Source organism: Lepisosteus oculatus, chromosome 2 (genome assembly GCF_040954835.1).
Source record: "Lepisosteus oculatus isolate fLepOcu1 chromosome 2, fLepOcu1.hap2, whole genome shotgun sequence".
Classification (NCBI taxonomy): domain Eukaryota; kingdom Metazoa; phylum Chordata; class Actinopteri; order Semionotiformes; family Lepisosteidae; genus Lepisosteus; species Lepisosteus oculatus.
In genome coordinates, this window is record NC_090697.1 from 51,585,192 (window position 1) to 51,610,745 (window position 25,554).

General features: G+C 36.8%; 1 protein-coding gene across 9 annotated transcripts in view; it reads left to right on the top strand.

Annotated features, from left to right (window-relative positions):
• The window catches only part of utrn (utrophin), a 292,295-nt gene extending 277,493 nt beyond the window's left edge, over positions 1-14,802 (top strand). For all 9 annotated transcript variants that reach the window (XM_015347666.2, XM_015347699.2, XM_015347693.2 and 6 more), the window contains 4 exons: positions 2,186-2,294; positions 9,649-9,735; positions 11,839-11,861; positions 13,040-14,802. In XM_015347666.2, the coding sequence (XP_015203152.2) occupies positions 2,186-2,294; positions 9,649-9,735; positions 11,839-11,861; positions 13,040-13,048 (228 nt within the window). In that variant the 3' untranslated portion in view covers positions 13,049-14,802. The remainder of the gene's footprint in view (positions 1-2,185; positions 2,295-9,648; positions 9,736-11,838; positions 11,862-13,039) is intronic.
• Positions 14,803-25,554: the final 10,752 nt, after the last annotated feature.

The following is a 25,554-nucleotide window of genomic DNA, read 5'->3' on the forward strand; positions in this document are numbered from 1 at the left end:
GCTTTAAGAAATACAAATTCATTGCAGGTGTAATATATAAATGATTTTCTTTGCTATTGACAAATGATTTTCATACTCTAAACAACAGCATTAACGTTCTTCATTTCTCCACTGTAACAGTATTCAATTGGGTTTTATAACAGGATTGTCAGTATTACCTTGAAACTGCTACCTAAAACCATGATTTCTTAACTCTTCGGTATTGCACTGAAATGCTTCATGTCTTTAGCAGTCTTACTGCTATTTTTAGCTATAGTTGCAAATTCTGATCTCCAAGGTATATTCAAAGTTTGAAAGTAATGTCAGCAAAAAATGCAGGATTAATCTGGAAAACCTGGACAGTGAATATGCACTAAACAGATCAACAAAATTCCTTTATTAGTTCTTTGTGGCAATGCATAATTCACATATCCTCACTAATGGTTTCTTTTCCTGTTTATATCAACAGGTATTATTTTAATGGAGTTGTTTAAGGTTAATTAAATATTTGTGTCCTCACATGAGTTTTTAAACATGCGTCTACTGTAACAGCACACATTTCTATCTTCAAGGTTGGTTGTGAATGTCAAGCACAAATCTGTTGACTCTCACAAACCCCTTTGCGTGCTGTAGTTCAGTTTGATATTGATACTTTCTGTTGTGTGCTTTTCTCTAGGTTACAGTGTGTTCCTTGGATGTATATATAAATATTGTCATTTTACTTAATTTTAGTTGAGATACATGATTTTCCTGGAGTACTTTATTTTATGTTGTCCAAGGCAGTGCAATTACCATTAACCATTACCCTTACCATTAAAATGTTGCTTTTGACAAAAATTACACATTTTTATCCACCAGTGCTTGATGTCCCTATTAGAGTACCCAGACAATATCCATTAAAGTTTTACGGAACCCACAGACATTGGGCTTTTAAATTATATGTCTCCAAATTGAAGAGGTCCCACATGTTGGTTTTCATATTTTGTAAATGATCTAGTGTCCTGGATGTTATTTTTTTCCTCTTGAGTAAAGAAACCTATTTTCTAGTGACAGATATATATGCCACAAATATTTTACAGCTATCTGATATGTTGAGTTATCTATGTTTTTCATCATCCTTTCAGAAACTGCTGTTTAAAGGTATTAATCTACAATGTTTCTGAGTTTCTCATATTGTAGGGTTAGTTTATTGTCCTTTGAAAATGTCTAAAATGATATATGTTTACACACGGGACTGTATTCAATTAATGTCTGAAATGAACATTACCATCATCATATTGCATATGAAAACTGAAAAACCAGTACCAATTTTTCTTCAAGCGTGTCTAATGAAACCTTTCGATCATTTTTTTCTCTTTTGCATAGATTTAATTAATAAACCTATTCTTGACATAATGATAAGTTTGTCAGATCCTGATGCTATAATAATTTGCAAAACAGTAAAGAATATCCTAATATTAGAAAACCATTACATGGTATTTTACATCATGTCACTTTTTTCCCCATTATGTGATTTAGTTTGTTTTGTAACCAAAGATGCTCATGGCTTTTGGTTTGCCAGTGTTGTTTCTGCTTAGACTGATGTTTCCTGTTCTAGAAAACTGCAAGAATTGCAGCTGAAAAATAACACAAGAAAAGATAGCACTAGGCAAACAATTTAAAAGAATTTAAAACTGAGGTTTGAATGTCTCTTAAAATTAAAATTGTAGGTTACTGTGCTCTACGGTGTGCTTGCTGAATACAGTGTTACCCTCACTTAATTCTTTACCACACCTCTTTGCAACCTGAAGACGTTTCTTCAGCTGAAATAGGTCTGTAACATGGAAGACAATTGTCTCAGAAGGAAGGGGACAGAAAACTACCATCATATTGTGCACACAAAGAAATTAAACAGAATGACAAAGCTGCACCAAAATGATGGGGTTTTCTGCACGTTCCTACAGTAAAAGGATCTCTAGAGCTTTATTAATAACGTTTTAAGGGATATATCTTTAATAAAACAACAGGATATTTTCAATGAAAAGTGACCTAGCATATTACATCTCTAGGTTCCATCTCATCCCTCTAAGCTCTTTTGGGTATTAAAAGTTGCATTACATACTGTATATTGCTTGATGTCTGCAATCCACATTTATTAATATAAATAATAGAGTAATGTATTTTCAAGCTTTAATTATTAAACAATATCTTCTCTCACTCTCTGCAGCCTGAAACAGATTCCAGAATTAATGGAGTTTCATCATCTGCAGCCCTTCAGCATACTCTAGTCCATCACGCACTGAATCAGGATATGAACTCCAGCTTTGATCATGCAGGTCAGAATTTCTGATATATGTGTTGACCATTGCCATTGTGGATTGTGATTTTGAAATCAAATCAGTTTCTTTTGAAATCGGAAAAACCCATAATGTTAAGCCAGGAGCCCTTACTTTTGAGTTTCATACCTACTCATGTGCAGTGTATTTCATTAAAAAAATGTCTTTGATTTTTTTTTACATAAAAATGGAAAACAATCTTTGCTTCAAACTTATCTGCAGTTGTCATTAATCCATACATTATGTTAAATTTGCACTGAGAAATATACTGTATAAATGCACTCACTGTGGAGTAGTAACTTTGCTTCCTTCTATACGTGCATCATAAATATCTGTTCAGGGTGACCTTAGATGACTGTACTGGTATGTATCATGAGGCATGGACAATGAGCTTAAGAATTTAAGCAGCATTGATAAACCTGAACAAAAAAAGCTGCATAAAATAAACAGCACAGATGATGATTGATATTTTATGCCTGAAAAAATTGGAAAACTACAAGCTTTCATTCTAATACAATTATTTAAAAACAAATGTTTTTAATGAGTAATATCATTGTTGTAGTCAAAAACATAGGTGTTAGAATTACTGGATCCCCTACGTTTCTTTTAATGAAAAACAAACAAAATAAAATCTGCAATGACATTCTGCTTATTTTAATTCAACTCAGTCCTAAGGAGTGTTAATTTGGACACCCTGTTTCACAAGAGTATAAAAAAGAGGTCTCAAACATGGGAAAACCTTTTGTCATCCATCACCATGGGAAAAGGCAAACAAACTGACAATAAAAGATTACAAATGGTTGTTGATCTTCACAAATCAAGTAATGGTTACAGAACAGTACATACAAAGTACACAAAAAATAAATATACCACTTAGCACTATTAGGGCAATAATCCAAAAGTTCAAAACCAATAAAAGAGTGGTTAACCTACTAGGATATGGACACAAGTGCGTTTTGCCCACAGGCACAGTGAGGAGGATTGTGAGGGAGGCAAAAAAGAATCCAAGAGTCACAGTTGGAGAACTGCAGTGTCTGGTTGCTTAGAAGTACTTAGAAGGTACATTCATGACAGCTGACTATATGGAAGGGTTGCCAGAAGAAAGCCTTTACTGAAAACAAGAAACAAATTGAAGCAGCTGGAGTTTGCCAAACGCTACTGGAACTGATAGTAACTAGGTGCTAAGGTCAGTTGAGATCGAAATTGAACTGTTTGGCCATTCATAGCATAAGCACATTTGACGTCAGAAAAGGCATGTGTATGATGAAAAGAACCTCATACCCACTATGAAATAAGATAAAATCACTTTATTGGCCATATACAACTTCTTGTATTAGAAATGTGTCTTTTCGCATACCCTATCTTGCTCTTCATGAGATACACAAACAGGGAGAGAAGCTTGGGGTCAGAGCGCAGGGTCAGCAATTTCAAATCAATCAATCAAAGTTTATTTATCAAAGGCACAACAATACAGCGTGCAGCAGTAGTTGATGGCAATGAAATATCTTTTTTTACGAGCTCACTGGGGGGGGTAAAAATCACAAAATTAAAGTTACAAAATTTGGTTACATAATAGATAATAGTGCTATAGAAATTGAATAAAATAAACTCAGACAAAACTCAATATAAATAGAGCTGCTACATATGCAGCCATTCAAAATGCACGGTACGGTAAACTACCCACAAGCCACCGGAGGGCACCGCGGTAAGTGATTGGCTGGCCAAAATGACCGACAGGGGCACTTGTGGTGCATTGGTTGGAAGTGAAAAGATTGAATCATTTAATCTCTTTACTGTGCGCATTTTAATCCGCTTAGTATTGAATATATATATGGAATTTTACCACTACAGGGAAATTTTAGTAGATGAGCATAAAAAGAAGAGGAGCATAACACATCTGAAGGTCATAAACGATATTAATTTAGGAACATAAACATTACTGTATGTACGTAAACTGTACTGTGTATGGCTGGTCTTGGTAGTTTAAAGAAAAAATACACACCAGTCTTCCATTTCTCCCTAAACATTTTAAGCATGAAAGTTTTTTGAAACGGTACCCAAATATGCGATTGCTGTAGAGAATGAATTTTAATTTTAAAAAAAAATATTTAACACGAAAATTAAGCTGTTTACATCTTCCGCCTGAGAACAGTCACCCGTTGCTGCCCAACGCAGAAACACAGCCACTAACTAGCAAAGAGAGGACATTAGCTAGCCAATATGATAAAGAAATAAATTATTATTTTGTTTATTTCTTTTGCACATTTATTTGAACATTTCCATCGATTGTACAAGCACTTGGAAACTGTCCAATCCCTAGTTCATCAGGCATTTTCTTTTACGCTGTGGGCATTCTCCCGGTCTGGCGCCGGTCTGTGTCTTCTAGGATATAATGCCAGCAATTTTTTGTTAAATTTGGGTTTCCAATAACGCCGCAGCAAACTCTTGTTTTTATGTACACTATAACAGACAATCTCCCTCACTGAATCAATAAAAGTATCTGTCATCTATCTACATAAACTATCGGACAGAATTCTTGGGTCTCCCTATACCAGAGATTATGGTAGGGCTTCAGAATGGTGATGGGCTGACACCATCTGACACCCCTCTGATTGGAGAAAAAAGACGTGCTGGTTTGCTATACATACTGTACCAGGAAGAGGCTTTCTTTATATTCGAAACGTGTATTTCAAAAGTTTAATTAAGAAGTAAAAACCTTACAGCGTACACAGATTTCTAAACTGATCAGGAGGAAGAAAAATCACCCATGTTTGTGCATAAAAAGTGGTTATTAACTATCTAAACCTGTTTTATTTATTTTATTTAGATTAAGAGTTCCCGTCACCCCCATTCCCATTTAAATCACAAACCCGTGTTTGATTAAATGTCTTTTAATGTCAATCGTTATCTTTGTCTTATGCATAATAATGTTCACCACTCTGTCCAGCAAATTAATAATAAACTTTATTTTATAGCGTATATATATAGCATTTTAAATGAATAAGTAATTAGATTGCTCATAAACCTAATCACTTATTCTACATAAACACAGCGTAATTGCTCTCTGAAAATGCTTTTTCTTTTTATTTAGGCTCAGATTTCAACTATAGATCGTATTATTAATAACCATAATAATGACCAACCAACAAAAACAACCATATAAACATAATACCAACCAAAAACATAGATAACAACCACAATACAAAATCAAATATATCAAACCATTAAACTCTCTCAAATTCCTCCATTTATCATAATCCCACCCCTTATGCAAAACCAAACCTTCCTCCCATCCCAGTTTATCCTCTTTATCATAAACAAAATCCACCTCAATTTTCAACATAAAGCATTACACAAAATCAATACCTCAACACTCCATACTCAACAACGATAATTCACAAACAGCCAGAACATGTAACTCCACATTCCCAAATAGACCTCATTTCCATAGCCACGCCCCTTATGCAAAACCAACATCCCTCCCCTGTTCTCTCTCTCCGCTGGCGTTTGTAATCGTTTTTATTTTTAAATAAATTTTAGCAAAGTCATGTATTTTAAAAATCTTAAGATTTTTATATTTATGTCTTTATTTAGTGGCTAAACTTTCTTGAAAAAAATGTATTTTATGTAAACCATGTTTCCTATTAATTCATTTAGAGCTAGAATATGTTCATTGTCTTCCAATGAAAGAAGGGTTCCTTTCGCCGTAGTCGGGTTGACATTAGAAGCTTGCCACGCCCGGACTGTTACACCAACGCATTAGCATGTTAAAGCGATTTCATTGAGGAGCCTAGCTTTCTTAACTAGTAAGTACTGTACTTACTGGGTTTTTGAGGGGGAGAGGTGTCTTTCGCTGGAAATCTCGCCCCTTTCTACTTTGAAAATACCTGTGAAACTGGTTTAATTCGTCACTGCCAGCACTCCCACAGAGGGGGGTAGTTTCAAGAAAAAATACACACCAGTATTCCACTTTCTACCTAAACATTTTAAGCATCAGAGTCTTACATGTGGTTATTTCGGAAACGTTTGTATGTGCTCCTTCTGACCACGTTACTGTTTACTGTTACTGACCATATTAAGTTTAAGTGCCAGTGGGCACTTTTCCTGTCCGTGGGGGGGGTGGACCATCTTTCATTAGAAGGTTAGTCTGTTCTACTCTGAGAATGTAGAGGGGGTGGAAAGTGCCCGCGGTCATTTAATTAGTATAAAAATTCACACTGATTCCCTTGCGAAGATACGGACATAGGAATATTCGTGTGTGGTCAAAAAAATGGCATAAAAATGACAAAGTGAAGGCTGTGAAAACATTTACAATGTACTTTATACACAAAGCAAGTGTTCTCACAACTCTCAAGGTGACTTTACCGCGGTTTTCATTTTCAGATTGTGAATCAAAAAAGCCATTTAATTAAACATGTGATTGCGATTTTAATCATTTTAATTGTTTAAATTTAAAAGTCTAAAGGGTATACAACTTAAATTCTTAATTGAATAAAGATTGTCCCTCAGCAGTGATCGGGATTCGAAACCGACGTTTTCTGGTGACAGCTCAAAAGCTGTACAGGAGAGGTTAACCTTTATTAGCTCCACCTGGCGGTTTTACAAGGTGATTCCGGATACTATTAACATAACCTAATTTGCATACGGTATGATTCGTATACTGCGACACACCCACCGTGTTATACCGCAGCATACTCCGCTTGTTTTGAATGGCTGCATCTGTATATGTCCAGGGTGTATGCAATACATTATGTCCAAGTAGTGCAGTATGCCGAATACAATGCAAACTGTATGCCCATGTACTGTAGTCATTATGGGTGATTTGCTGAAGGAACTGCAGCTTGGCTATTTAGCAGTCTTATTGCCTGGAGGTAGAAGCTTCTCTCTAATCTGTTGGTCTTTGACTGAATGCTTCAGTACCGTTTACCAGATGGGAGGAGAGAAAACAGTTTGTGACTGGGATGACTAGGGTCTTTTAGAATGTTCCTGGACTTTCTAAGACATCTAGCTGAGTAAATATCCTGGGTGTTTGGTAGCTCACAGCTGGTAATGAGCTGTGCTGACTTCATCACCCTCTGCAGTACTTTGCAATCCTGGGAGGAGCAGTTCCCATACCAGGCAGTGATGCAACCAGTCAGGACACTCTCAATAGTGCACCTATAGAAGTTGGCCTGGATATGTGACGGCATGCCGAACTTCTTTAGCCTGCTGTTTTGACCACAATGTTGGTGTGCTGGGTCCAGGTTAATTTCCCTGTGATGTTAACTCCCAGGAACTTAAAACTGCTGACCCTCTACACTGCAGTCCCATTGATATAAATAGGTATGTGATCTCCTCCCTAGTGTTTCCTATAATCCACAATCATCTCCTTAGTCTTACTGATGTTCACAGAGAGGTTGTTCTCCTGGCACCCTGCTGCCAGGGTTTCAACCTCCTCCCTGTACGGAGACTCTTCACCATCTGTGATCAGGCAGATGACTGTTGTATTGTCTGCAAACTTAATGATGGAGTTTGAGTTATGCCTGGCGACACAATCATGAGTAAATAAGGAGTAGAAGACAGGGCTAAGCACACAGCCTTGGGGGACTCCAGCGTTTAGAGTCGGGGTAGAGGATATGTTGGTGCCCACCCTCACCACCTGCGGACGTTTCATCAAGAAGTCCAGGATAAAATTACAAATGAAGGTGTTCAGTCCCAGGTCCTGGAGCTTGATGACAAGTTTGAGGGCACTATGGTATTAAATGCTGAGCTGTAGCCAACAAACAGCATTCTCACAAATGTTCCTTTCTTATCCAGGTGTGAGAGGGCTGTATAGAGGGCAGTGGCAATAGCATCTTCTGTTGACCTGTTCTGGCAATACAAGAGAATAATTCACAAGAGAAAAGTGATTGCGGGTCCAAGCAGTTCACACTCTTTAGATAGGAAGAAGACCGGTTTGTTCCTGATGTAGCGCTAGTCCTGAATCCTGAGATTCAGCTGTCCACAGTTCCGACCGTAGTTCACTTGTTGATCAGGCGAGCGTTCGCGGTGGGTACCGGCAGTTCACGAGGCTTCTTGCTGGGCTAACCTCAGGTGGATCCTTTGGTTACGCGCTGGCAACCTCCATTCTTGACTCTTAGAACAAAGTAAAGTCCTGACACTCGGACACACTGGCTGTTACCAGATTTTCCGAGCTGAGTCTAAGAATGTCCAGGAGGAGCCCTGAGGAGCTCTGTGCTGCCTTTTACCAGGAGGAACTATGGTCGTTCATTGTTTGAAAGTTTCATGGGCATCTGAGACCTACATGGGGTTACCCTGCCCTACTAGTTCCTGATTGGCTGATCTAGGTGCAGGATGAGTAACCATGCTCTCTGACATTAGGGTTGTAAACAACTTCTGGAGAATCTCAGCTTTGGGAATTGTTAATTATCAGGAAGCTCTATTAGCTAGAAAAACACCTTAAATGTGAACCAAATTGAATGGCCTCTCTTTATCCAGCACCACTGAGATGAAGGAGAGAGGGACTGCCAAGGGAGCAGCAAACTTAATTCCTGTACTTTAATAAGCCTTGCCGCTACACTAGACTTCGATTCTGTGGCAGGGGATCCCAGAAAGCGGGTTTGCTGGGATGCTTTGGGATCAGTCAAGGATCCTGACATGTTGGCAGAGCAGTGATGTCCTGATGATTTCTATCTCCTGCATCTATCTTTGGAGATGTCAAAATTTGCCATGGGAAGGAGGGACAAGACCCTGTCAAAGAATCTTGTGCTCACTCCCCCAGACTTAACAAAATGCTTCCTCTACACCAGACCTTGCAAACGGAGCGTTATGATTCTGAGCTGTAGTTAATGATTTGTCTATCTGTTTTTTTCTTGAATGTCATACAGCCTTGCTCACTCTACCAGTAACATTCAGGCAATGCAGAAATGTGTTTAAAAGTTTATAAAAAGTTTGACACTGATCCATTCATACTCCCTGTTTTCTTTAAGTAGAGCATGCAGATGTTTTTCATCAAATGGGCATATATTGACATATGTAATAGGTTTATTCCATGCTGAAAAAAAGAAGAAAGAGAACACAACGTTTCGGCCGTGGAGCCTTCTTCAGGTGTGTGAACAGAACACACCTGAAGAAGGCTCCACGGCCGAAACATTGTGTTCTCTTTCTTCTTTTTTTCAGCATGGAATAAACCTATTACTTGTTCCTTTGCAGCCTACGCATGCTGACGCAGCTACCCACCTGAACATATATTGACATATGAATGGTCCCTGCTTATTTTTTCAGGTGTTTTGTCAGCTGCCCAGTTTTTGGTTGATGACTCCATTCCAGTTTAAATTTGTGTTAAATTTTCTTTTTGTTTTTTGTTTTTTTTCAGATGACTTGTTAGTCCCACCAAGCAACACCAGTACAGACTTGGCAGATGTCATGGAACAGATCAATAACACTTTTCCTGCATGCAGTCGTAAGTGCAGCAAAGTTGACTTCTCTTCACATCCCTTCCAGTGCTTTCCAATTAAAGTAGAACAATTTTAGAAAAACTACGTCAAAATTTTTAAAGATAAACTTTTGACTTCTTAGCTGCTATTTTGCCTATTTAGTACATTGAAAAAATGTTATGTTACTATTCGCCCCTCAGATTTATTAGGTATTGGTTAGTCGTCTTTGTTCTGACACCTGAAAACATTTACTGAGGCACAGAAACTAAAGCACAAGAACTTTCCCATAAGTGGCGTTCTCCAGCTTTTTGCTCTATCAGCGCTGCATTAGTATGTTAGGTGGTAGCTTATAAGTTGTGGGCATCACACTGCTTGTCTTTGCCAATTTTTGTCAGCAAAACATGGAACTTGTTTCTAAAGGTTGAAAAGTTTGTACAGTGATCTTGGAAAGAGTTTACATTATTTCTGAAAGAGATTGCTGATGTTTCTGTGAAAATGTTGATTTCAGACTGAACCTACTTCTTCTTCTTCTTTTAATGCCACAAGAAATAAAGGTTTTGATAAATAGTCTGCTACTATTCAACTTACATTGGCATTTATTAGGGCCTGTAGATTCAGTGAAGGATTTATTAGTTTGCATGTTGAGGAGCTTGACTATTCCAGTTGAGGCTCCAAAGCAGCAGTAATTAATTAGCAGTTTGTAGTGATTTATCACTGCCGCCTTTACATGACTTTGAGCTGCACCATGTGTTCCTGCCGCCTAATGCTTTAGTGAAAGCGTTAGAATACAATTGGCTGTTGTTGTTCAATAAAGCTGTCAAACACAGGACAGGAAATAGTATGTCTTCACAGTAGATTTCCATTGAATGGATATTGTACTAGAATGCAGAACATTAAAAAGTGTTTTAATTATTAATTTTGGTATATCAGGACCACAAGAAGTACCAGAAGATCATGCTTCACTAAAGCAACTTTAGCATGTTCTTTGCAGCAGAATGTGTGTGAATTGCATTTAATCTTTAATCATAATTGGTTCTACAATTACCAAAATGAACTCTAGGGTGACTTGGCATTGAAACTCTGCATGCTCCTTCAACAAATATTGTAGGACCAAAATAGATCTACATTCTGTCTGAAGACATATTTGAATATCAAGTTCAAGTTTGTCATTATACTCACACAGGTATATGGTATAACAAAATGCTATGTACAGTAGCTAGCTCTCAGACAGTAAGTAGTGCAAACAACAATACAATTGTGCAAGAAAAGAAGTCAAAGAATACAGGCAATGTGCAAAACAACAACAGTTGTGCAAAATCATACATCAACAGAATGGAATAAATGATAGTAAATCATGGAGAGTAAACATCTTGACATGTGAGGTAGAGGTTGATTTCCATGTGTGTTTGAGTTTTGAAGAGAGAAGGCACCGTAAGAGTTCAGATTGTAGGTGAGAGAGGCTGGGAGTTTAATAGTTTGAAAGTGCAAGGGTAAAAACTGACTATGAGTCTGGTAATTTGGCCCGAATTGTCCAGTACCGGTTTCCAGATGGTATGGAATAATGTAATCGAATTTACAGTATGTATGGAATATAATGTACTTATATAATGGAATATATGTATGGATGGAGTATACTGTATAAGCTGTGATGGCAGATGACTGGTGCAGCATTAATTAAATATCTGTCTGTAAATTCTGTGCATTGGTGAATTGTATTTATTTTAGTTAAATGGGGGCAATAGTAACTACATAATAGATGTTATTATATATTATATATGAATCTTGACATGCCTGTGTGCTATTAGAAATTTTAATGTGTAATATTCAATGTGTGTTTTATTTCTCTTGATTGTTATTTGATACAGGACACAGATTTGGTTCGGTATACTGATTATTGGGATGAAAACATGTAACACAATATTCTTGTTTCAAATCTTCAATCTGCTATGGGCTCCTAGTGCTCTGAAACTGATTTGCTGCCTTCAGAATCATGAAAAAAATCAAACTAAAAAAAATCACAGGAATTTTGTATGACAATTTGTTGTATTACGGCTTTATTTCCTATAATGTATACTGCATGTGAAATTAATGGCTTTTCTCTTACCTTTCCTTTTCATAATGTGCTACAGCAAGTATTGCCCCAAGACCACAGGTAAGAATTTTTAATGAGATTTCGTAGCTTATTTGATTTTAGTCAAGGATATTTCCAAGATTTTAGAAATAGAATTTATGTTATGATGGTACTTCAATTAAATTCAAATTTAAGAAAAATACCTTATTAAATAAAAGTTCAATAGTTTTCTTTCTTGGCAATAACTGTTATAAGTTTTATTCTAATACCATACTAATTCAGTAGCTATGAATATGAGTTTTTTGCTCATTTTTGTTCCTTGATAATGGTGTAAAATTTCTGTTAATTAGAGAAATCTGTGTTTGGTAGTGTTATGTTGAGCACTGCAGTCCAAATTGTTGTTCATTGGGTAACCATTGACCATATCGGAGTTACATTACATATTGCTGTACACATTAACTTACTCAGTATTGACATTAATGAATGAAAAAATGAATTAATTAACTGACTTAATTCTTAACTCCTGAAATTTGTTCTTTGGGTGCATTTATTTCAAAGTAATAATCACTTTCTTTTTTCTTGCTTTTTTGTGCAGCAGGATGTTAATTATTTTTGTTCAAGATAAGACATTATTTATGAAATGCTTGTTTTTATGCCATTATTAATCGCTAAATTTTGGTTTTCACGCTCAGATACTGAAACAACCAACCTAATCAACATTTATCAGATATTAAGAGATTTAAAATTCTAGTCAACATTTTTGTTTCCTCTGAATGCAACAATATTACAACTGCAAAATCTGTCCTACATTTGTCTATTTTAAATAGACTAACATTGCTGCCTTATCTTTTCTCATTATAAACCATTGGCTTTTGCAGCTGTGTTTAAGAAGAGCCTGTCATTTTTAGTCTCTTGACTTTTTCAGATCAGAGCTTGGTAACCTATTAAAGCAGTATGTATCCTGGTGACTATGGCTATTAGTAGACCCTTATCCAAAGCAGACCGCCGCTGCCATAGTCTAGCTGTGTCTTGCCTGCAGTGACTGAACTATTTGGTTCTGCTGAGACAGCAAAGAAGAATTAATTTTTTGCTGAGGGATTTTATTTTGTTTTTTAAATCTCCTCTTGTTATAATGATATTGTATGAAATGTTTTTAATCTGTCCTGGGTAGTCTGGGTAGTCTGTTTTCTGCGGTGAAAACCTAATGACAATAAATGAATGGCATAAATCTACCTTGTATATTTTCTCTCTTTGTTAAGGTGATGTGAGGAATCTTTTAAGGAGAAGAGTACAGTGAGCACTCCCCAGAGGACTGACCACTTCAGTAGTGGCCTTTTTATTTGCGATTGTTTGGGATTTCATCTGTTTGGCCAGATGAAAGAACTACTGAAGACCCAAAGACACAGACCAGGACCAGAGTTTCCATATATTGTCTTCTCATACTATGCAATTGTAAATTTCTGAACTGTAGATTATATTCAGAGTTGGTTAAACATTTGTCAGTGATTTGTATAAATATTAATTAGTTGGGGGGAGGGGTCTTTATATCTGCATTTTTCCTATCCTGAGTATGGTTTAGAAATAATATTAAGGTTAAACTGTTACATTTCTACATTCCTCAGCTCTTCGCTTTAATACTGTAAAATTGCTTTCTTCACTTCAGACATTGCTATCTTTTGAGATAAGCCGTGAAAGAAACAGTATTTCAAAAACATGAAAGTGTTCTGGGGTAAAACATTTAAAGAGACTGTTTCATGTATATCTGCTGTATACAATGTTAAGCTCCTTTGAAACTTTGCTTGTGACAGGGATATGCATAAAAACATTGTGTGAAGTAAGGTTTTTTTTTCTAATGTTTGATGTGACCACCCTTTTAATGCATAGGTGTGATAAGCAGTCTGTGCATCAAGCTTAATATGCACTGTATTGTACATATGCATACAGAAACAGGCTCTTTAAATCCCAGCTGTGCCTATACAGTTCTCGTTCCAGCTGAAGACAGAGATTTAAATAATGTGTCGGCCTAAAATAGAAAGAAAAAATGCTAAACTGGAATATGTTTTTGAGGCCCAATATAATTTTATGTGTAGTATATAGTTTTATAAATGTTTTAAATCAGATGAAAGCCATGACTGCCTTTCTACCTCAGACACAGCTCCCTTCCCACGCTCTGTATTTTGTTGATTGTTGATCCATAAAACACACAGCTTTTGCAAGCTTTGTAATAGACAACAAAGAGTGAAAAACACCTCCTAGTTCCTCGCAGCAGGGTCAGTGGTCTTTGTTACTCACTTAAGATCTATGTATAAAATATTCTCTGGCCTCTTCAGACCTTTTTCTAACAGCATATACAATGTGGTGTGTGCTGTGCTATCAATACTTTTAACACTAATATAGACTCTCAGCTGTACCCTTGAACGATGATATGGTGAACTTTAATATTAAGCAACTTGTTGTCATTTTGAGGTATATAGGATAGATTGGTGACACTACATCTAATACAGCTGCACGTATTATATTTTAAATATTTTTTATAACAAATCAGTAACTTTATTTTCTGCGTATCACAAAGAGTTACTGGTAAATTATATATACTTGATTCTGTGTATGACAAGAGGTATACTTCGGTATTTGTCTTATTATCTTATAGTGACCAAAATATCATTACATTCAATTCATTCTTTACCACTGGAGTGACATGAGGGTCAGTTTTTTTTATGTTGGATTTAACTAATTGTTATGCATGGTAAAAGTGTACAGATGGGATGGTGCATTTTTTAATAAATTAAATATTCAAGATGATTTTATTTCTGAAATTACCCAGAGTAAAAAAGTGTTTTGTTTACTTCTGTGAATCTATAGTTTTATTACTTTAATAGAATCACACTATAAAACATGTGGATGCCATAATTATTGTTTCCTGTTGCATATGGGAGCTGATGTCTGCATTAAACACTATTGTTTCGCTCAGCCACTGCAGTGTATACAATTGAAAATGTATTAAAATTTTTAAAGCACAAAAGCTTAGAATGTTTTGTTAACACAAGTAATGAGTGTTAAGATCCAGTCTTGTTTTCAGACTTTGTTACTATGTTGTGCAAGGTCAATTCATGACATCTAATAGTCTATTTAGTATCTTACTGGTTTCATATTCATTTCATCATGAATTGCATGTTGTTAGTGTTCTAATTTTGTAGGATTTCATGAGGTACTGTTAGAAGATGTTTCTTTGAATAAGTGCAACAGAAAAAACATCTAAGCAGTGTCAACAGAAGAGTGCCAGTCTGAATGTATAGCAATTAAAACATGACACATTTGACATACTGTATTGCAGTCTCCAAAATGCCAGAAGAGGTTTCTCACTGATGTTCCTGCAAGTCTGCAGGACCCTACAACTTTCAGGGGTCACAGGTGTGCTGAGAAAGCCACCTCCAAATACCTGCCCTCAGAGTGCACCACCACTTGAGGAATGCTGGGTGAAGTCAGCCAGTCACATGACCTGAGCTTCAACCCATGAGCCAATTAGAAAGCCACAAACTGGAAACTTTTTGAAAAGACCAATATATCATTATTTTCCCAGTTATTTAATAAAAATTCTTAAAAAAGGAAATGCTAACCTAATATCAGTTCCATTTTTAAAGACCTAAGATACATAATGGGTTTGAATTTAATGCAAAGTTTACAGTATATTTGGAAACTTGAGCTTTTTTAAACAGTGTAATAAAGTTTCAAAGTTCTTTTTAATTACATAATCTAAAAAACTTAAAACATATGGCCACCATTATCAGTTTTAGTGCTGGACACCGAAGGTGGCATAGTTCATAAAGCTATAAATCACTGACTTTATACTGGCCCCCTTGAAAAGAAAATGAACATAATTTGAGCATCCAGGTTTATGGAGGTGAAAGGTCCCCAGGTGTGATCTAACACTATATGCTGTACTCCACATTGGGCACAATATTGTCTTTCACATGAACGTTTTTTAGAAACTACGTTAAGTGACTATTGAGTCTACCAGTAGAAAAAAATATCTCCTTGTTAAATGTTCATTTACTGTATATTGATAAATGGGTATTTTAAAGAAATACCTTTACAAGATAATTATTTAAAACAAAGTTCCACAGGAATGTGGTATTTACAGTATTTACAAGTATGTAGCAAGCATGTGGTATTTGCAAGTATTCTTTGAACAAGCAACAAGGATAGTATAGCATTGTTGCACTCATCTGCAGAAGAGCAATGGTCTGGATTAAAAGGTGGGTGGCTGAATCTGATTGCAGACAAGGAGTTGATGAAATGGTGTTCACACAGACAAATCGGAAGTAAATGTAGTCTGGGAGAAAGACGAGCAGTAGTGCCCGTGAATATGGGTGAACACAATTTAGGGAGATTCCAAGTGTCATCTCAGAAGCATGCCAAGTTTGGTACCCAAAAACAGTCCAAAAACCGTAGTCGGCCAAGTAAGGTCAAGCACAGAGAAGCAATCAGGAACTATGGGACAATTAGATTCGAAGAACGGAGCAAGAAGTCAAAACCCAGGCAGAAACAAGCTTGGAGAGACAGCTGCACTTGTGAAAACTCAAATGATGCACTATGACAGAGTGAGGGGTCCCGTCTTCATGAGGTTTATATATCTGATGGTGGACCAGATAATTAACAGATTTATTATATTGCGGTGGTATCAATCTCCATCTTGACCTCGTTACTATGGCAACTGATGGATCAACAGGTTGAGTGGGTGGTTGCCTGGAGACAGATGTATTACGGTTGCGTGCACCAATGGAATTTCACTTGCTGGCATGACATAAATTATAAATCTTTTAATAAGGTCCCTTGTAATGGTTGATTTTCTACATCTAATTGGGCAGATACAGGCAGGGAGTTGTTCTTGGCCTGTTGCTCTTCCAGCTCTTTATCAACAATTTAGATCATGGTATAGTTATGAAACTATTTCAAGCTGCAGATGAGACAAATACTGTATAGTGTGATTAGTAAATGCAGAAACAAAGAAATTACAGAAAGACATTCACAATCATGAATTGGCCAGATGCATAACAAATTAAATTTAACTTCTGTATGTGTGAAGTGATCCACACTGGGATTAGGAACATACACCATATATCACATTGGTGATTCAGAGCTCCAGGAAGCTTGGCATGAAAGATATCTCAGTGTGCACAGTGCCCTCCAAAAGTACTGGGACAAGAGTTCAAGTTGACTCATTACAGCTATATGCTCAGGAAGTTTCGTTTTCAAATCACAATATGAATATGAGACAACAGCAGTGAATATTACCTTTTACCTATGAATATTTTTATGCAAAATGTTTTACCGTTATACAATAACAACACTTTTCTTGTTCTACCCCCCACATTTTACATGAACATACTGTTAAGTATTGGGACAAACAGGTTTACAGGTGTTTCTAATTGTCCACGTGTTACATGTTGCATACATTTCACACACACAAAAGGGTTTTGAAGATCTAGGCACGGTTGAGGTCTTTTGAAACTCATTCTGAAGTCTTTCCCTTGAAATAGTCGGCAAAAACCAACATGAAGACCAGAGAACTTGCTATGACAGAAAAGAAAGCCATTTTGATATTGGTAAGATGTACAAAATAAGACAAATGAAAAATATTTTAAGTGTAAAGACAAACCCCAATAGTGAAATCAAAAATAATCTCCAGAGTTGGGGTGCAAATCTTGAGTATCCACAATCTGCAGAATGCTTCACCAAGGAAAATTCAGAGGCTGTACTGTGAGGTGTAAGCCCCTCATCAGCAGCAAGAACAGAATGGCTTGATTAGAACTTGCAAAAAAAATACAGAGATGAGTCACAGGAGTTCAGGACCAGGGTTTTAGGGACAGATGAGACCAAAGTAAACATCTGTCACAGTGATAGAAAGGCTAAAGTATGGAGAAAAACAGGAACAGCCAATGACAATAAGCATACCACAGCATGGTGGAGGGACTATCATGGTCTGGGCATGTATGGCTGCATCCAGAACAAGTTCAATGGTTTTTATTGATGACTTAACTGAAGATAGCAGCAGTAGGATGAATTCAGAGATATACAGTACAAACAGATATTGTCTGAAAATGTAAGAAAAAAATGACACCAGGCTTATTGGGTGGCAGTTGGACAATGACCCAGAGTTCATCAGACAGAAAAAGTAGAACATTTTAAACTGGCCAAATCAATCATCACATCTGAATTCAATTGAGCAAGCATTTCATTTGTTCAAAAGGAAACTGAAGGCAGAAAGCTCAACTAACAAGCAGCAACTTAAAGAGGCTGCAGTTAAGCCCAGCAAAGCCTCTCAAGTGATGAAACAAAGAGTTTGGTGATGTCAATGGGATTGAGGGTTGATGCAGTAATTGCAAGGAGCAAAATATTGGCTTTATCACTTCTTTAATTTGCTTTAAGTGTCCCAATACTAATGGTTGAATAGTTGTGTTTGTAAAATATATCCTAAAAATCAAAAGTGACCTACTGAACTCTGACTCAGAACAATTTGTTTTATGTGAATTTCAATGTCTTGTGAATACAACAGGGAAACACTAATTTTAGTTTTTTGTCCCAATAATTTTAGAGGGCACTATTTGCAGATTTATCGATACTATGTCATCATCAAAATAATGTGGATAAACAAAAAATGTTAGCTGAATGTTTGGATATAGAACAGAAATACGAATTTAAATCCAGGGAATTTATGTTAAAGCTTTACAGTATATTTCAATAGTAAAACCTTCCTCAATTAGAATTGTCTTCAGTTTTGGTTACAACAACACATAATTTAATATAAAGCAGCATGTTTCCCACTAAAAGGATTATCATACATAGACAGGTTAAAGAGTCAAATAATCTTTATAAGAAAGGAGATTGAGAGGAATTTAATTTAAATTTAATTCAGGTATATGAGGTCCTAAGGAATATAGATAGGTTCATCTCAGGAGACTACTTCATATTCTGTAGTGAAAGAAAGACCAAGGAGCCACCGTTATAAATTAAAAGGAAATTCATGTAGGACGCAGAGAAGGAAAGACTTAACTTAAATAGACTTCTCAGTCAGATAGTTTAAATGTAGCTACTAAACCAATAAAAGAACAATATGGGCCAAGTGGCTTTCTTTCATTTGCATCCTTTTGTATGCATATAACCGAATGAAAACATTCTCTTGTAGATATTTATGCTTCTAAATTGAAAATAAATTTACTTGATCATATTCTCCCCCTGTAGATTTTCTAGATCTATAGTGTCATTCAATAATAATTTATAGATAGATTGATAATTGTTTACACTTATATAGCGCATTTCTGGACACTCCACTCAAACGTGCTCTACAGGTAATGGGGATCTCCTCCACCACCACCAATGTGCAGCATCCACCTGGATGATGTGACAGCAGCCATAGTGCACATCAGCTATTAGTGGGGAGGAGAACAGAGTAATGAAGCCAGTTCATAGATGGGGATTATTAGTAGGCCATGATGATAAGGCCCCATGGGAAATTTTGCCAGGAGCCGGGGTTAAACCTCCCTGGGATTTTAATGACCACAGAGAGTCATGACCTCAGTTTTACATCTCATCCGAAGAACAGCACCTTTCTACGGTATAGTGTCCCTGTCACTATAATGGGGCATTAGGACCTACATAGACTGCAGGGTGAGTTCCCCCTGCTGGCCCCACTAACACCTCTTCCAGCAGCAACCTTAGTTTTTCCCAGGAGGTCTCCCATCCAGGTACTTACAGTAGCTTAGCTTCATTGGGCTGCCAGTTGTGAGTTGCAGGGTGATATGGCTGCTGGCAGATCCCTTTGAAAACTGTTTTTATTTCATGAGATGATAGAATTTAAAAGTTGTAATGAACATTGCTTAGACAGCATTTTCATAAATGTGGTATTCAACTGATTACAATTTATTAACTGCAGACACTTTCATGACTTGCCCTTTACTGCCTTAATATACTCAGCTTATCAGTCTTATCCTGCAGCACATGCAGATGCTCTTGGCTTGCCTATTAAACTTTACATCGAGCCCACATTGGTAAAATCTGTCATGTAAAACAAGGATTCAATTATTGAAATGGAGGGTCTCACCACCTGGCTTTTTTCCAGTTCACTGCCATTGGGCATCATTAAGATCAATTGACTACACCCATTTGTCTGTATTCAGATTCTAAATGTGAAAGAAATACTGATGAAAAGAGGAAAATGGCCAATTTAGCATCAGAATTGTTCTCTTAAAATCTGACAGCTTGCAGTGTACATCACTGTTATTGAAAGTTGTAGGTTTTTTGGCCACTCTTTTCTTGAGGACATTAGATATATTATTTTAATGTTGAATTTTTTAAGTGTATTTTTTAGCTAATTAGTCTCTGCAGCTCTTCATTAGCATATTTCTAGCATTCCACAGTAAGTCCTCTGAGAGACAATGCACAGGATTTGCATGTTGTTATGAAATTATTAACATAGTGCCTTATCATATTGACTCTGATGATTGAACTTTGCTTTACACTTGGATTAATTATTCCTAATACTACAATTTAACATTAAAGTAGATAAGAGCATAGGCCTAAGTTTCAAAAGTGTACAGTATTTTGCAAATTTTCTACAATGGTGTGTACAGAGAGTAAAAAATAAACTTCAATTAAATATGATTTCATAAGTTGTTGGCACAGTGTTTTCATATTCAAATTGTCAAGTCATGTTTGATGAATGAGGAAAGCTGCAACATTATTCATTTACTTTGAATTATATTATTACGACTCCATGATCTTTCTTACATGTTCATAATACAGCTAATCTTTCTGTAACATATCAGAAACATGTAGTCCTTCATAATCAAAAGGCCTGTCTTGTCTGTATATCTGTAGAAGGCAGCAGCTTGCAGTCTTCAGCTTAGAAGCTTAGACATTTTATGTTGCTGGTAAATGTGAGACCTTACACAAGAGGTTCTTAAGAGGCTTCTTTAATGGTATGTAAATTGCTTCAATATGTATATTATTAATTTGTTCTGTTGGCTGAATCATGTATTTTGTTAATTCTTTCTTTGATTCACTTTTCTCGATGTGTACTGCAGCAGACATTCCAGTGAGGGTCTGTTTTCCCTTGTACAAAGCTATTCAGACACTATAATTCTTCCATCAGTTGGTTCTTAGACAATATTACCCTTCATAATCCAAAATGATTTAATAATTTCTTCAAAACTAAGCAGTACAGTACATACTAGCTAAGAACTAAGTGCATGGTTGGAAGATAAAGTAATCTCAGTTTATCTTGGAGGGCTCCAAGGCTTCTGAGTGGTGGAATCCACTTTGAGATGTTATTGCTTCACACTTTTAATTTTTTGCCTGAGACACGTCCCCCTAAAAAAAACTTATGCTCCATAATATTTGTATATGGTGCATATTCAACATATGGTGATGAAACTAGAGGTTTTACCCACAATACATGATGTTTTAGGCAATCTCCTGCAAGAAGTATCTCTGTGTCCCAAACATTCTGTCCCGTGTGCACTATTGGTACAACATGTACATGTACAGTGTAGGAAAACATCAGCATTTTGGCCGTTTGTTTACCTTTGGGTGCTAAGGTTTCATAAAGACCAAAAAACGTCTGGTGACAAGAGATCATGATCCATGCAAAGTTGCTTCTGTTCTAGAGATGCCCCGTGTAGATATAGTAAATTTGTGAAAGTGAAAGCCTGCATCACTAGAGCAGCTTAACATTGACAGAGTGAATGAGACTTAGAGCCTGCATCTTTATTACTGCCTAACCTGGACTCAGTGAATCAGACTGACAGAGCCTACATCATTATTGCTCCCTAACTTTCTCAGTGAATCAGAGTGACAAAGCCTGCAACACTAGTGCTGTCTAACCTAAACTTGGTGAATCAGTCTGACAAAGACTGCATCATTATTGCTGCCTAACTTTGACTTGGTTGAATCAATCTGACAAGATCCTATAACACTAGTTCTCCTAAATATTGGCTCAAGGCTCAATGAAACAGACTGAAAAGCCTACGTCATTATTGCTGCCTAACTTCTGCTCCATGTATCACTAGTGCTGCCTTACATAAACTCCATGAATCAGTAATGGATCATCATTAGTGTTGTTAATCCTCGACATAGTGAATAAGTTATTTTTAGTAACTCCTGGACAATAATTATTTCACAAAACTATATTATATACTGTGTATATTGCCTAAAATAAGGAGTAATAAATAAAATCAAAGTCAAGTCCTGTCACCCGCTTGCTATGCAAACAAATTATAAAGTTTAGTAATTTCACACCCTGTAGTCAGGAAATATGGAGCATTACACAACACATGATTTCTTTATTCTCAATGTACTTAAACATCACCAGTGTTTATCTACAATACATTACACAATATTTCATTATTATTATACAGATATTTACATTTTGATGAATCCCAAATCTCTGCCTTCTACAGAAATGGAAAATACATAATTCTTCATCCTATTATCAAGACATACAGTAAGCATTATAGAGCTAAGGAAGGAACATGTGTCATATTCAACAAGGGTTCAATCAAAGACTAAATTACTCTTTGTTCTTTGTCCATGTTTTCTTGCCTCAAGGAACAAAGACAACTGAATAAATACTTAGATAGTGTCCATTGTATCTAACCAACTGTGCAAAACACATTTGCATCAAACCTACAAAACCCACAATAGTATACTGCCCATGATCATTATATTAAAATGCAAAAAAGTAAAGTTATCACATGGAATTCTTTTAACATCTGGTATACTTTGTAGATTATGCCGGTTCAGGGACGCCAAATATGTAATCATAGTGGCTCTCTGAAGGCACCAGTTCTGTAGGGTTTGGGCATTTACTGAGACAATTATTAATTGTAGCAGTAAATCACAAAGTTGATTCTTTTGGTGGCTTTAGAATCCAACCATGCGACATAACTCAAACAACGCGCACACACAGGTACTAATACACGAGGATACATTTATTAATACATAGAATATGCATATAAACCTAACAGATCTTATCGAGAGGGTTATCAGAATACAAAAGATATATATTCAATCAGTTACAAAGAGTTACACATCAAGAGGAAATATGTTCAGTATATCATTCATTAAGACCGTTTCGTAAAGTGAACTTGGTTACAACTTCTACATTAGATACTCAAACAAGTACATAACTCTTAGGAATTAAATTGATATCAACTGGTTTGGATAACAATTGAATTCTCGAGCTGTAATGCATTGAAGTTGAATACTCATCCAATCTTTGGGGATTCAGATCTCCTGCGGACTCAAAGAAACAGTTGCAGGCTGTTGCTGTCCAATCCGCGCTCTCTGGCTCCGTGCCAGGCTGTGCTGTGCGGCTTGCGACGGTGCGGTGCTGATGCTCACTGACCGGCTAGTTAGTATTGGCTTTAACTAGCAAAGTTTGTGCACAGGAGAAAAGATGACTGTGGGTCCCAGCAAGTCAGGAAGAGGACCGGTTCGTTCCTGATGAAGAGCTAGTTCTGAATAGTGATTCAGCTGTCCACAGTTCCGACCTGTTCACGAGGCCTGCTGCTGGTTACTCTCTGGCAACCTCCACTCTAGACTCTTTGAACAAAGGAAAGTTCTGGCACTCGGACACACTGGCCGTTCCGTGGTTGTCCGGGCTGAGTCTCAGGATGGTCAGGAGGCACGCTGCGAGAATGTCCTGCCCTTGGGGTTCTCCTTTGAATTCCCTTTAGAATTGTTGAATCTGAATCTGAATCTTGTCTCACAGGCTCTCTGTGTTGCCTGTTTTTACCTGGAGGAACTTCAGCTCATTGATTGGCTGAAAGTTCCATGGGCATCAGAGTCCCACGTGGGTTACTCGGCCCTACCAGTCCCTGATTGGTTTATCAAGGTGAGATATGAGTCACTTAGTCCTGACACTTAGTAATGCAGTCCAGATGTCCAACTCACACTCCCTAGACAGATAGGCGCCAATGGGTGACCATTGATCATGATAGCCAGGCTTAGCTAAGTGCATCCCCCTTTGGGAGCTGTCCTTGGACCTTAAATCACCTTGCATGAATGGTTTCTCTGTGGCTGCACCACAGAGATGAACAGAGAAATGAGGCCTCATTTGGGAAAGCTCAGAAACACTTAATTCTGCCTTATTATTAAGCCTCGCCGCTACAACTTCTTGTTGAACAGACATGAAAGGTGAAATCATTCTGTTGATTGGAGTAATATATGCAATGTATTATTCTCAAAGAGCCTGGACAACCATATGCCTGTTACCTTAACTCTAAATATCAGTCATCCTACAGATGTTCAATAAGGTTCAGGGTCATCCAGTAGGGCATCCATGGCTTAAATTTCACATTATCCAACAAGGAAACCATTGTTACACCAGTAGCACAATGTGAACAAACCTGCAGGAAGGAAAGAAAGTGACATCCCAGGACCTGATCAATACAGCTCAGTGCATTAATCACAAGAGTTTTGTACAGACTAATTGTGCCAAGACCATCACACTAGGTTCTCCCCATCAATTGTGACTCATGGTCTCCCAGTTCATGACCTATCATTGACAGATTGTATTTGGCTGGAACATCTTGCCAGGATAGAAATCATCTGCTGTGGACACCATGGATGGAGATTGACAGTGTGCTGACTTATTCAAGCTTCCAACATATCAATAGCACAAAGGCTCTGTTCCCTTGATAATCAAGTCATCGGGCTTGGCATTCAGTAGGTTAAATCAATTTATCCCCTGTGCCCAATCTAAAATGTTTTTCTAAGTTTAAGATCATTGTCTTGCTGCATGACCCACTTATGGCTCAGCTTCAGCTGATGAATGGATGAACTGACATTCTTCTACAGAATTTGCAGATTCAATACCAAATTCATGGTTCTGTCAATGGCTGCCCAAAACCTGAGACAGGAAGCAAACCCCAAACCATGCTACACCCATCATGACCGTCATGCTTGACAATCAGGATCTGTTGGAAGGCAGAGTTTGGTTTCTTACCTAATTACTAATTACCCTCTTAAATACAGTATACTAAGTAAATTAGGAGTTCAGTTTTTTTTTATATGCAGTGATTTTTTTTCTATTTCGCACAACCGTTACATCTAATATAACAGTGAAATGATCAACATCATTTTAAGAAATTAAACAAGGATATCATGGTAAGAATTTGTAATTCCCATAATTATTTGGGGGTTTTGCAAATGTTTTCTCTGTATGCAAAAGAAACACATATGTACTGTAAGGAAAGGTCAAAAGAATGATCATTGATTCACAAATGATCATTGATTCAAAATGATGACATTTAACATAAGTAAAATATTAAAATTAACACAAAATATAATAATTCTTTTGATGCTTGGAATATACAGTGCTGTGAAAAAGTAAGTACACCCCATGAAAAGGTGTGTGTTCTTTAAAACATAGTTTTACACAGTATACTATGTATGGATATTTGATCTTCATTTGAGCAATATTGATAGATAAAGGTGATCTTATTTAACAAATAACAATACAAATTATTCTTTGCAATCATTTAAAAAAGTTAGAAATGCAATTGTCTGCTGTGAAAAAAATAAGTACACCCCCTAGCTTTAATAGCTGGTGTTGCCCCCTTTGGCAGAAATCACTTTTTGTAGGCATTTTTTTTATTTTGTCTATCAGTCTCCTACATCGACTTGAGAAATGTTTGCCCACTCCTCCTTACAGAACTCCTTCAACTGTGTGATGTTTGAGGGCTTTTGTGCATGTATTGCCCACTTCAAGTCC